Genomic DNA, 13,784 nt, shown 5'->3' with positions numbered 1-13,784 from the left:
GTCTTTCGCAGGAGTACCTGAACAAGCATCAGAACTGGGTGTCGGGTCTGTCGCAGCACACGGGCCTGGCCATGGCCACCGAGAGCATCCTGCACTTTGCCGGCTTCAACCGGCAGAGCACCGCGCTTGGGGTGCGAGCAAAAAAAGCACCGCTTGCATTTATAAGAAGACAGCATGAAAAGGCCTCATTATTGAAATGTGTGCATATTGCGGGAAATCTGCATATGGATTCTGACATTTAAATCATAAAATACCTTTAACTGCTTAAAATATGACAATGCTCCCAAAGACGTATTTATACGTTTTTTATGGGGGGGTATGCCCAAGCATACAGAAGGCTTTGATGCAGCATCTGAACTGAAGAGAATGCATGAAGCAATGGTAGTAATGACAAAAGGTGGCAGCAGAGTATAAGAGATCAACCAGGGCCATGTTGCAAAAAGCTCAATTACTCACAATTCTAAACAGATTTGTGAATAATGATGAAACTTACCGGTAGCTATATTCTAATGCTAATTGCTGCGAAAAAGGAAACATGACTCTTTTTTTTCTTCTTCTTTTTTTTTTGATGAAAGAAGAGATTCTCATCTTTCTTTTGGTAGGTTCCATGTTTCTATAGCAATAGTGAAACAGTTGGGAGCGAAGGAAATGGCTTCAGTGAAAATGGCTGGGAGTGAATGAGTTAATAATTGGATTGAGAGTTGCAGATCATAAAGTGCTCAAGATGAGAGCCCTGTGGCACACCACAGAACCCCAGTGGAGAAATTGTCAAGAAATTTGGCAGGAGGCAGGAAAAAGGTCACAATTTGCCAATTTGAGCAAATTCCAGGGCTCGCACTTTGCCGACCACAGCTTTCCAGATTTGTCTGGACTTGATCTGTAATTCCTTTTGTCCCGCTGCAGTCCACGCAATTGACGGAGAGGCCAGCCTGCGTGAAGAAGGATTACTCCAACTTCATGGCCTCCCTCAATCTGAGGAACCGATACGCCGGCGAGGTCAGGAGTCCGTCCGTCCGTCCGTCCGTCCGTCCGTCCGTCCGTCCGTCCGTCCGCCGGTCCGAGGCTGATCGCGCCTCATTTCCTGCCGGCAGGTGTCGGGCATGATCCACTTTGCCCAGGCGGTGCGAGGCCAGCCGGACCTGGGCCGGCTGATGGTCAAGCAGATGGGCGAGGCGCTGGACTCGGCCCAGCCCGAAGGCTTCACCGAGGCCATGTTCAAGTTGGCTGCCTTGCTCATCAACAGCAAAGGTTCACGCTTCATCGGCCTGCTTCTCAAACGTTGCCGATCCCACGAAAGAAAAGCACTACTTTTGTCCAAATGATTACGTCCCGTAAATGGATCATAAAGTCAGGTGTAATTTTAATGTGATTACGGGAATAAAACGAGTAAAAGGCGTCGTACTCGAACCGTCGTGTATTTGAAATGCGACTGGCGAAACAACAAATATTCATTTTTTCGCTTAAAAAAAACCCGCCTGTAAGAAATCTGTTGTGTTGTGACAAGGGAACTTTGAGCGTCGCCGGGTCAAACGGACCCATTTGAAATGAATTCATGCGTATTTTTTTGCCATGAAAATTCTCATCAATTTCAATTGTTGACTTTTGACATCTAACAATTCAAACGTTACTCGTGTTTTTTGTGATGCTTTTGCGGACATGATTGTTGGTGAGAAATCAACCTGGCACGAGGGTTCGAACACGACTTCCTTAGCTTGCCAAATAATTGTTTCAAATGAATGGATGAAAATAGGACTTTATTCTCACACGATTTTCTTTCGTCAAAAAGAAAAAGATTTATTGTAACACGTCAAGGAAAACTTTTCATTTGTACTGAAATCATTTTCTTTGCGTCAGTTATATTTCATCGAATGCTGTTAAAAACAATGAATTAATCAAATGATCGCATTAATCGTGTATTAACGCAGATCAATCACAATTAATGTTGACGGCGGATGTTTACGTTCAAAATAAGCGCCGGTTGCGTTTGAGCAATAAACAGAAGGACGCGTTCAAGTCAAGCATCTGACAAATGTTTGCGTTTGACGAATATTTCAAGTCATTTGAAGTCATGAACGGTTCGGAAACGAGGAGGAGGAGCGAGTGCGGCGGATCCCGCAAATGTGGAAAATGAGCACAGAACAGCTGCTCGATCCATTTGGCGGGCGGGGAGAAAAAAAAAGCCTTTTTAATTAAGCGAATAATCACGATGGATCAAAATCCTAAAATGTGATTGATCGGAATCTAAAACGACAATCGGCGTAATGAGGCTTCCCGGGATGTGAACGTTTGAGAATGGCCGCCGTGCAGCGCGCGTTCTCCTTCCGAAAGATGTGACGGGCGGCCATGTTTTGCGTTCAGAGTGCGACCCTCAGCTGCTGCACCACCTTTGCTGGTCTCCCCTCAAGATGTTCAGCGAGCACGGCATGGAGACGGCCATCGCCTGCTGGGAATGGCTGCTGGCGGCGCGCGCCGGCGCCGAAGTGCCGGTAAACGTCCCATCCGAGCGCGTTGGCGGCTTGGCCTCGTGTTCGCCAGCGTTGGTTGAAGGAAGAAAATGGCGTCTCGTCCGCAGTTCATGCGCGAGATGGCGGGGGCGTGGCAGATGACGGTGGAGCTGAAGATGGGCTTGTTCTCGGACGAGCGGCAGGAGGCCGACCCGCTGGCGGCGTCCGAGGAGAGCCAGCCCCTCCCCTGCCCGCCGGACGTCACCCCGCACCACATCTGGATGGAGGTCCGCCCGCCCGTGGTTTTTGTTCTTTCCGTCTTTTTCTCACCACTTTGTGTTACTTTGCGTCCAGTTTCTGGTGCAGAGGTTCGAGATCGCCAAGTACTCCAGTGCCGACCAGGTGGAGATCTTCTGCAGTTTGCTCCAGCGCTCGCTCTCGCTCAACGTGGGCGGGGCCAAGAGTACCCTCAACCGACACGTGGCCGCCATCGGACCTCGCTTCAGGTGCGCATTAGAAACCGTCTTGCCACGAATCGCTTTTTATACAATATTTTAAAACTAAATTACCAAGCGGAATTCTCTTGAGAGAGAATAAACACTCCTGTTTTTGGACTAATTGTGGGGGGGGGGGGGTTATTTTTTTAAATTTTCTGTTTGTCTGAATATTTTTTTCGGGGAGTTTGTCTTTTGTGTAATTTTTTTTCTTCCGTTTTTTCTGAATATTTTTTTCTGTCATGAAACATAGCAGGTTGTTGTTGTTGTTTTTGGGGGGGGGGGGGTATATTATGAAAAACAGGAGGAAAAATTACTCAGAAAAACTGAAAAAAAAATTGTTAGAAAAACATGGCAAAAATTTTTTTTTTAATGATTGTGTGTGAAGTATTTTTTTTAATGTTGTTTTTACCTCTGAGCTCCAAGTTAATTATTGCAGGCTCGCAAATGGCGGACAATCATTTTTTATGTTTAAAAAAATAAAAATTCCCCACTGTTTTTCTGAATAGTTTTTTTCTGTTTTTCTGAGTCATTTTTCTTTCTGTTTTTCTAAATATTTTTACTCCCTCTGTTTTTCAAAAAAAAAATGCAGTAAAACAGAAAAAAAATATTCACAAAAACAAAAAAATTCCTCAAAAAAACAGTCAGAAAAACAGGAGAAAAATTGCTCTGTTTTTGGGAGTACTTTTTTTTCATGACTTTGGAACCCCAAGCGACTTGTTGCAGACTCGCTAATGTCGGACACTTTCCCGCAGTAGAAATGGATTTGAATTCCCGCAGGCTGCTGACGCTGGGCCTGGCGGTGCTGCACTCCGACGTGATCACCAACGCCACCGTCAGGAACGTCCTCAGAGAGAAGATCTACTCCACGGCCTTCGATTACTTCAGGTACGCGCTCGCCTCGACCACCGGTCCGACTTGCGCATTTGGACCCGCCGCTCGCTCGGTGCGGTTCCAAAAACGTTCTGAGCCAAAATGGAAGTCGGGACTCGGGTTTGTCGCCAACATGCGGACTTTCGCTGTCCTTCGACGCAAAACATGAGCTCGCCTCAAGTCCGATGCGACGCAATGTTGTTGTCTGCAGGGATTATAGTTTTATTTCGATTATCGGGATATTAAGAGCTCGTCTTTAACGTGACTGGAATTCCCCATTGCAAGCTTTTCAAGTCGGGCGGTCATTAATTGCGCGTAAAGAAAAAAAAATTCTAATAAGATTTGTTCTTTTTGTTTTTGAATTGTTGTTGTGTTGGAAACAATAAAAACTAAGTTAAATAAAAAAAAATCGTGTCGTTAGAGGAACTTTAAATGAACTCGAAATGAACTAATGTCTAATGAAGACACGCCCCTAATGGCGCTCTTGTTCTTGACATTCGATATACAATGGATTGCTCTTTTTTTTTTAACAAACGGATTCATGGCCGCTTGATGCCGACGAGAACATTTAAAGCCAAGGTGCGACTCCAGCGTCCAACCGGATCCGTCCGCCTTTGCCGTCGGCAGCAATCGGAGAAATCGGCGTCCGCTTTTTGTGACCTTCGCTGTGCTTGTGTTCCGTCCGCAGCGCGTCCCCAAAGTTTCCCACGCAGGGCGACAAGCGTCTGCGCGAGGACATCAGCATCGCCGTCCGCTTTTACGCCAGCATCCTGTCGGACAAGAAGTACCTGGCGGCGTGCCACCTGGTGCCCCCCGGTGAGCTTGGCACCACCCCGGCCCCGAGCACGCTCTCCGCCGGGATATTTGGATCGCTTATCGTGTCCAGCACTTCTCCGATATCCATCCTAAGTAAGCCTCAGCGACGGCGGCGGCACGCGGCGGCGGGAGCATGTGTGGACCCGCGGCAAATTTGATGCTTTGCTCGCCCCTCACCGCGCTGCTCGGAGGACAACATCGTCCACATCAAACGCTTGGCCGTGAGAATCTATTGGTCCCAAAATGAGGATTCGTTTGCTTACCGCAAATAATTCGGGATGCAACTCGCGATTATTGCACGAATGAAATCGCCTCCATTTTGGTCCCGCGTTGGCTTTCCAACGTCCCTTCAAGTCTTCGAGCAGCCGTGAGGAGACCAAGCACAAATGGATCACTTGCGTTTGTGATGCACGACGCCTCATCATGTTCAGTGCACGCGTCCCGTCCGTCCCCCATTTTGTCCCCAATTCATCAACGTGTCCATCCTCCCCTCATCGTTTGTTGACGAGGGACAGACGCGTCCATCGTGAGTCTCACAACGCCAGTCAAACGAACAATCTACAAACAATTGATGGGCTTTTGTGTGCGCTTTAGAAACGGTTGGGTCAATTTGACTCTTTGATTTTTTGGGGGGTCAGTTTATACAAAACAACAGCAAATATTCAATGAATTGACCCGTTTTTTTGCGTGCGCTGTAAAAACAGCTGCGTGACTCCAAAATCACCCAAATTGGACCGACCCAACTTTTTGGGTTACTCGTTTCAACCAAAAAGTTGGGTCAAATAAATAATCCACAACCCAATTTTGATGGGGTTGTGTGTTGTGCGCTCTAAAAAGCAGTTGGGTCAAAAATGGAGCGAATCACTCACTGCTTGGGTAATTTCACCCAATTTTTGGGCTTATGTACAACTGCACCCCCGTCGTCATTTAGTTTAAATTTTAAAAAACATCAATTAAATTTGGGCCGTGTTTACAACAAAAAAAAGGCAAACAAAACATCAAGTATTTGTTCAATTGACCCGGTTTTCACTGTAAAAACAGCTGCGTCAAAAAGAACCTAAATTAGATCTAAAGGGGGCCGACCCAAGTTTTTGGGGTTATTGGTTTCACCCATAAATTTGGGTCAATTGAATAATCCACAACCCAATTGATGGGGCTTTGTGTGCACTCTAAAAACTGTTGGGTCCAAAATGGAGCGAATCACTACTACAACAACAACAACCCCAAAACATCCATTAAATTGGGGCAGTGTTGTTCAGTTTTGACCCAAATTGGGTTATTGTTGACCCAACTTTTTTTTAGAGTCATTTTGGCAACCAAAACCGAAAAACTAATTTTTGCTAACAACCCAATTTTGTGGGGTATTTTTGTGGGTTATTTCTGTAACCCAACATCTTGTTTTCAATGATGAACCCAAGCATTTGGGTCGGCCCCTTTTTGTTGCAATTTGGGTTATTTTGAACCTCGCTGTTTTTCGAGTGTACAGTTGAGAGGAAACCGTAGAAAGCGGAAAGGCCGGACCAGAGCCTTGTGGGACCCCACGTTTCTTTCAATGGCATGTCTTAAAAGCCAAGCTCTGGATTGAACGGTTTTTGGCGGCTCACTAAACCTCAAGATCTCCAGAGCGGAGCCCTGTGGGACGCCGGCCATTGCCGTTCAATTGAATGTCTGTAAAGGATTGCTTTGGTTGCGGAAGGCGTGTCCGGGATGCATTCAGGGCCAGCATGTAAACCTCAACGTGCCCACGGTGGCTCGCGTTTGCCTGAAAAGTGCGTTTGTCCGATTGCGGCCAGACAACCAGGACCCGTCGCTCAACAGTTTGTCGGTGATGAACGCCGCCGACATGCGCAGCAACGCGGACTCCAGCGCGCGTTCGCAGCAGAGCGGCCAAGGATGGATCAATACGTACCCGCTTTCCAGCGGCATGTCCACCGCATCCAAGAAGTCCGGTAGGCTTTCATGCGAAACACACAAAATCCAGACCGTGGCGGCCGATTCGTCGGTTATAGTTTTTAAAAAAAAGAGCCATATTTGTAGTTTTTTCGTCGGGCTGGCAATCGGTTCAAATTCCTTCAATCGATTCCATTTCGATTCACAAGAGTTCAGTTTGATTTCCTTCAAATATTCCATATTTGTAGTTTCTTGGTCGGGCTGGCGATCGGTTCAAATTCCTTCAATCGATTCGATTTCGATTCACAAGAGTTCAGTTTGATTTCCTTCAAATATTCCATATTTGTAGTTTCTTGGTCGGGCTGGCAATCGGTTCAAATTCCTTCAATCGATTCGATTTCGATTCACAAGAGTTCAGTTTGATTCCCTTCAAATATTCCATATTTGTAGTTTCTTGGTCGGGCTGGCAATCGGTTCAAATTCCTTCAATCGATTCGATTTCGATTCACAAGAGTTCAGTTTGATTCCCTTCAAATATTCCATATTTGTAGTTTCTTGGTCGGGCTGGCGATCGGTTCAAATTCCTTCAATCGATTCAATTTCGATTCACAAGAGTTCGGTTTGATTTCCTTCAAATATTCCATTTTCTTGTTAATTGATGTGGAATATATAAAAAAAATATCGGATTCATGAATGGATATCATGTTCAGAAAGGAAACAAGATTCGATATCCACGGTTGGATTTTTTTTGGGGGATTTATTTGTTGTTGATTTGAAAACGCGAGTGCGCCGTGCGGCGACTGGTCCCGCAGGAGCGTCCAAGAAGAGCAACCGAGGGACGCAGCTGCACAAGTACTACATGAAGCGCCGCACGCTGCTGCTGGCGCTGCTGGCCAGCGAGATCGAGCGGCTGAGCACGTGGTACAACCCGCTGTGCGCGCAGGAGCTCGCCATCGCCACCGAGCAGTCGCTGGAGGCCAGCATCGCCAACTGGAGGTCCAAATACATCAGCCTGACGGAGAAGCAGTGGAAGGACAACGTCAACCTGGCCTGGAACATCGCGCCCTACCTCGCCATGCAGCTGCCCAGCAGGTTGGCCGAGGGGGGGGGGAGGGGGAGGAGCGATGGCGAACGTCAGACGCGCGTCGTACCTTAGCGAGCCCGCCGCGGTTCCGATCATCCGCTCATCGCTCGGAGACGTTTTTTTCAGCATACCGACAAGCATTATTTCCCACTAATTAGAGTCCGTGTTTCGTCATTTGCAACTTTTGCTTTGGAAAACTATGATCGAACCCGTCACTTTTTTAAATCATTTTGTAATTCACTTTCATGCCAAATTAAAATGAGTTGAATTAGTCGATTCAATAATCGGCAGATTCATCGATTCTAAAAATATTCGGTAGTGAGAGAAAAAAAACAACTATTTTATTTATAATGAATGTCGAGTGGTTTCATAATTTTTTTATTTTACTGTCATTTTTTTCACCAAAACTTAAATTCACAAAATAAATGGTTACTAATTATTTCATGAGATAAATATATTTTTTTTTAATGAATTACAGTAATTGATTTTCATGACTTAATTTTTTTCGAAGGTTAATGCAACAAACGTATAGCAAACAAAATGCGTCCAATTGTTTCAATATAATAATTATATAATTCTCAGCTCGAGAAGTTTTGAATGACATCAACCGATATGAAGTGAATGCAACAACTGCCGTCCTGGCCAGGTTCAAGAACGACGCCATCACGGCGGAGGTGACCCGGCTGGTGCGTTTGGACCCCGGCGCCGTGAGCGACGTGCCAGAAGCCGTCAAGGTCGCGCCATTTCCGACTCCCGTCCCGGCGCAAGCGCTTGTGATTATTCCCGAATTGCCGTCTTTTTTGTATTGTTTTCAAATGTTTTGTTTTGAAACGGCGTTGGTGCAGTTCCTGGTCACGTGGCACACCATCGACGCCGACTCCCCGGAGCTGAGCCACATCCTGTGCTGGGCGCCGGCCGACCCGCCGACGGGCCTGTCCTACTTCAGCAGCATGTACCCGCCGCACCCGCTCACCGCGCAGTACGGCGTCAAGGTGCTGCGTTCCTTCCCTCCGGTCAGTCGCTTCGCCGCGCTTCGGCGCGCTTCGCCGCGTCCACGCCAGCCAGGGCGAGCGCTTCCTCATCAACGGGACACTTTTGATTTTTCTGCAGGACGCCATCTTGTTCTACATCCCGCAGATTGTTCAAGCGCTGCGCTACGATAAGGTATTCAGTCGTTGCATGCGGTCAGATTCGTACGTATTTGGACGATGACGCCATTTTCTTTTTTTTTTTGCCTCTGGACGCCGTGGATGGATTTTCATGGAATCAATCGATCTATTTTCAATAAGATGCAAATTGCATCCATGTCCCAATGTTTATGAACTGTGACAAAAGAAATGCTTACTTTTTTTCTTTTTTTCCCCGCTCGGGATACAAACAACAATATTTCTGGTAAAAGCAATTTAAAACATAAAGCATTGATAAATATAAATGCCTCACCTTAAATAACACCACCTTGTTTCCTCACAAAAGTTGCATATTGTGGTCAGTATTAATTTGATGAACTTTCATTATTTGGAAAATCTTATTGAAACTAAGAACTGCAAGAATAGATTTTTTGTTGTTTTTTTAACACAGTTCAAATATACAAATTAAAATGATAAACTTGTCTAAATACTCGGGCTGGGTATCGGTTCAAATTTCCTCAATCGATTCGATTTTGTTTCACACGAGATTCAATTTCACGGGTTTTTTTCCGATTCTATTCGATTCACTTGGTTCGATCCGATATTGATTAATTATGGAACATGAATTCTTCTTAAATAACAAGGACATGATAAAAAAAAAATACACCAACATTAAATATAAATGACAAATATTCTGAATTGCCATAAAGGTGCAATAAGTCAGATCTTTCATAAATATGAGAAAATACTTTTAAATTCACGTCAACAGCAAATTTCAAGAAAACAGTAAGATACAAAAAAAAGGCCTTTAAAATGTCTTTTCTTATGAATTTATGGTTTTATGAATCGATATCTCGCTCGAAAAGGAAAATCGATTCGATATCGATTCTTCAATTTTTTAAAGCCCAGCCCTACTAAATACCTCACATCCAATAAATGGGAAAATAAATGGCATATTATGTTGCCGTTTATTTTGATTTAATTTGTGCAAAAATCCTTTTAAAAATATTTTATTATTAACAACTGTTCTTATAAATGCATGATAACTCACTTTAAACACCCCAGCTAAAAAAAAAATGGCGTCTCGTGCATTCTATTTTATAATGTATTATTTTAGATCAGAATTTGCAGACACAAGCATTTAAATAAGCAACATAAAATATGAGAAACTCTCAAAATTAGAATTGATTTTATTGATGAATGGAATTTTTTTTTTTTTTTTTTTTTACTTGTTTCCTTATTTCCACTCGTAGCCATTTCGTGACGAGCGCCGACTTTGCACGTTTCAGATGGGCTACGTGCGGGAGTACATCCTGTGGGCGGCGCAGAAGTCGCAGCTGCTGGCGCACCAGTTCATCTGGAACATGAAGACCAACATCTTCATGGACGAGGAGGCGCACCAGAAGGATCGTAAGTTTCAAAATAAAAGAGAGTAAAAAAGCCGGCCGCGTTCACGTGAGCCTCGTCTGATTGGCCGGCGGCCGTGTCAGCTGACATCGGGGAGCTGCTGGAGCAAATGGTGGAGGAGATCACGGGTTCGCTGTCGGGTCCGGCCAAAGATTTCTACCAGCGAGAGTTCGACTTCTTCAACAAGATCACCAACGTGTCGGCCATTATCAAGTAAGCCGGCGCGCGGCAACAACACAACAAAACCGTCTTAATGCAAGGAAGGGAAAAGTACTCACTAACGGCGTTGGGGACCTTCTAGGCCGATTCCCAAGGGGGAGGAGCGCAAACGAGGCTGTCTGACGGCTCTGTCGGAGATCAAAGTTCAGCCAGGTAACAAACGCCGGCGCGTTTGATTATGATTATGATTATTGAGGGGTGTCAGGCCATTTGGAATCCAAATCAACTCATGATTCGGCGCAAATTTGATATCTGTTCAAAATGTTCAATCACGTTTTCATACTCTAAAAGTGGGAAAAAAAAACATGTTCAACTAATAGAAATACGGCTGCATTTTTTAAAATTGAGTTCAAATTAAAAAGATGTCCTGTACTGTAAAAAAAACAACGAGTGCGATATTGATTTGTGTTGAGGTCATTTTTCTGCCACGAGATGGCATCATTGCATTTGTAAGACGACGGCTCAGTGCATTAGCAGAGCGAGCGCATCTTTATCATAAGGTAACATTTTTTTAAATGAAAATTCAACTTGACCCCGCCTCCACAAAGATATGCGTTATTATTGTGGGAATGCTGGAGGCATTTTTTTTTCTTAATTTTTCCATTGGATATCATTCGTTCCTTGCTTGCTTGCTTCAAAAATTCATGTGGTTCAAGTCTTCTTTTTATTAATTTATCTTTCAAGTGCCTTCATAAGCTTTTCGCTTCGCATTCGGCTTTCAACATTTCCACGCAATTTCTGCACAAATTGCACTTCGTCTAATTCAATTTACTACTGCAAAATTTTGCCGTGAACATGTCTGCTGCAGACTTTCCAATCAAGAGGCGGCCATTAATCGGCGCTTGAAAAAAAAAATAGTGGAACTTGAAATGAACTCAAAATGAATGCATTCCTTTTGACACCCCTGATATTCAAATTTAGTTTGACAACAAGGACGATGGCAAAAGTGTCGTGTTTGTGCGCTAGGCTGTTATCTGCCCAGCAACCCGGAGGCCATCGTTCTGGACATCGACTACAAGTCGGGGACGCCCATGCAGAGGTAACGGCGACGTTCACAAAATACGTCATCAAGTCATCGTTAAATAGTCTGCTGCGAGCTCAAATCAGTATAGCGAGCATTCAAAATGTAAAAAACAGCATGAAATTAACTTAATTGCTCCCAAAAACATACAAAAAAACTCTCTAGTTTACATATTGCAATGGTACCAAAAACGTATTTATACGTTTTTGTTTTGTTTTTTATGCTGGAGCATACGGAAGGCTTTGATGCGTCCTCTGACCTGAAGAAGTTCCTTAAACCAATTGGTTTACTTATTGCAAAAACGGCCAGCGGGTGGCAGCAGAGTATAAGAGATCAACCAGGGCCATGTTGCAACAAGCCCATTGTTTTCAACAGATTTGTAAATAATGAGGAAACTTAGCTATATTCTAATTGATGCAAAACGGAAAGACATACAAATGTACTTTTTTTCTTCTTTGAATCTTTCTTTTGGTAGGTTGCATGTTTTGATAGCCATAGAACACAATATTCTGTGGGCCTTGCAAAATCAGTCCAGATCCAGCGAAGGGGGTTGCTTCAGTGAAAATGGCTGTGAGTGGATGAGTTAAAGTCATCGGTTGCTAGGCAAAATTCATTCCAGACTCCAATTTAAAAAAAAAACAAAGCAAGAAAGCCAAATGGAATGAAAATGTGCGTTGGTGCCATCTAGTGGCATCTTGGTGCGAAGGGACAAAAGCTGTCCTTTGGTGCCATTAGAACTACGATGAAGCGAGTTGAGGAACTTCACTTAGACAAAAGTAGTGCTTTGCCATCATTTTGTGGCATCTTGGAGCCAAAGGGCGAAACTGAAGTGAGTTGAGGAGCCGCGTTAAGACAAAAGTAGTGCCTTTGCGCCAACTGTCTCCACCCTCCCCGTGCCCGCCGCAGCGCCGCCAAGGCTCCCTACCTGGCCAAGTTCAAGGTGAAGCGCTGCGGCGTGAGCGAGCTGGAGCGCGAGGGCCTCCGCTGCCCGTCGGACTCGCTGGACGAGGACGAGGACAACCCGGACGGCGCGCGGCGAGTCTGCTGGCAGGCGGCCATCTTCAAAGTGGGCGACGACTGTCGGCAGGTCAGCCAAAAACGCCATCTCCGATTGGCTGGCGATCGTTTGCCGACAAGTGGGCTTGATTTGCCGGCTTGGCGTGTTGCCGTGTTGGCGTGCAGGACATGCTGGCGCTGCAGATCATTGGACTCTTCAAGAACATCTTCCAGCTGGTGGGCTTGGACCTTTTCGTCTTCCCTTACCGGGTGGTGGCCACCGCGCCCGGGGTGAGTCGCACTCGCACTTCCGGCCTCCGCGCCGGCGACACGCTCGTGCTGTCACCGACGACTTTTATTTCGAATCCACTAATTGCGCACCCCACACCCCCAAAAAAAAATTTTTTAAACGGCTTTTATTTTTAGTATTATTTTATTTTTTATTGTAGAATTGTTTTTACTGCACATTTTCAAAAAAAGAAAAATGAAGGACTTTTTTCATTTGTTATATTTTTTATTATTATTACTATATAATTTTTTTTATTTTATTGTTATTATTTATTTATTATTGTTTTTTTGTTACACATTTCCCCCCCAAACAATTAGGGACATTTTTAAATTGTATTTGTTATTTATTATTATATTATTTATTTTATTTGTTATTGTTTTTGTTTTGTTTTCTGGAGGATTTTTTATTTATTATTATATTTATGTTTTTAAAAAAAAATCAAATGTTTTTGAAGTGTTTTGTGAATACCAAACATTTGTATTTCTTTTCCGAGGCACGAGTTGCGGTTCCTTTTTGGCCGCTTTGTGGCGACCGCTTGACGCTTCTGTGCGCTCGCTCGCTCTTCCGCAGTGCGGCGTGATCGAGTGCATCCCGGACTGCAAGTCCCGAGACCAGCTGGGCCGGCAGACCGACTTCGGCATGTACGACTACTTCCGGAACCAGTACGGCGACGAATCCACGCTGGCCTTCCAGAAGGTGGCGCCCTTGGCTCGCTTTCACGCCTTCCGCGCCATCTTCCTTCCGCCGCGTCTGATTTGCGTCTTGGCTCTTCCTGCTCAGGCTCGCTACAACTTCATCCGCAGCATGGCGGCGTACAGCCTGCTGCTTTTCCTGCTGCAGATTAAAGACAGACACAACGGCAACATCATGCTGGACAGCAAAGGGCACCTCATCCACATCGGTGAATGCGATCATTATTCTTTTCGTTATCATGCACGTGGGTGGATAAGAACAACAATTACACATTTTGGAAATGGGGAAGCGACGTGGAAAAAAGCAGCCGGCCTGGCCGGTTGGAACTGGATTCGACTTGGGTCGTGACCAAATGGGAAGACTTGCCATGCTAACAGCTGCTACGCTAACGTACAGCAAGATAGCAAGCTGAGGGGGCCAACGTTTGCAAA

At 45.0% G+C, this 13,784-nt stretch overlaps 1 protein-coding gene across 2 annotated transcripts in view; it reads left to right on the top strand.

The window, feature by feature from the left end:
- Nucleotides 1-13,784, top strand: part of pi4kaa (phosphatidylinositol 4-kinase, catalytic, alpha a) — a 29,789-nt gene that overhangs the window by 12,555 nt on the left and 3,450 nt on the right. Inside the window, exons 29-49 of one of the 2 annotated variants that reach the window (XM_086096040.1) lie at nt 12-131; nt 904-996; nt 1,092-1,248; nt 2,359-2,486; nt 2,573-2,731; nt 2,799-2,950; nt 3,719-3,826; nt 4,500-4,627; nt 6,421-6,576; nt 7,330-7,609; nt 8,248-8,335; nt 8,447-8,614; nt 8,712-8,765; nt 10,018-10,138; nt 10,219-10,348; nt 10,437-10,507; nt 11,321-11,393; nt 12,282-12,462; nt 12,558-12,662; nt 13,231-13,356; nt 13,441-13,561. In XM_086096040.1, coding sequence (XP_085952166.1) covers nt 12-131; nt 904-996; nt 1,092-1,248; nt 2,359-2,486; nt 2,573-2,731; nt 2,799-2,950; nt 3,719-3,826; nt 4,500-4,627; nt 6,421-6,576; nt 7,330-7,609; nt 8,248-8,335; nt 8,447-8,614; nt 8,712-8,765; nt 10,018-10,138; nt 10,219-10,348; nt 10,437-10,507; nt 11,321-11,393; nt 12,282-12,462; nt 12,558-12,662; nt 13,231-13,356; nt 13,441-13,561 — 2,719 coding nt within the window. Of the gene's footprint in view, nt 1-11; nt 132-903; nt 997-1,091; nt 1,249-2,358; nt 2,487-2,572; nt 2,732-2,798; nt 2,951-3,718; nt 3,827-4,499; nt 4,721-6,420; nt 6,577-7,329; nt 7,610-8,247; nt 8,336-8,446; nt 8,615-8,711; nt 8,766-10,017; nt 10,139-10,218; nt 10,349-10,436; nt 10,508-11,320; nt 11,394-12,281; nt 12,463-12,557; nt 12,663-13,230; nt 13,357-13,440; nt 13,562-13,784 lie in introns of both variants that reach the window. The other variant, XM_086096039.1, reaches the window with a different exon arrangement.

Source organism: Leptonotus elevatus, chromosome 15, assembly GCF_054856555.1.
Source record: "Leptonotus elevatus isolate MCC_2025b chromosome 15, RoL_Lele_1.0, whole genome shotgun sequence".
NCBI classification, from domain to species: domain Eukaryota; kingdom Metazoa; phylum Chordata; class Actinopteri; order Syngnathiformes; family Syngnathidae; genus Leptonotus; species Leptonotus elevatus.
The sequence above is the reverse complement of the archived record's forward strand: the minus strand, read 5'-3'. Positions and strand labels throughout refer to the sequence as shown.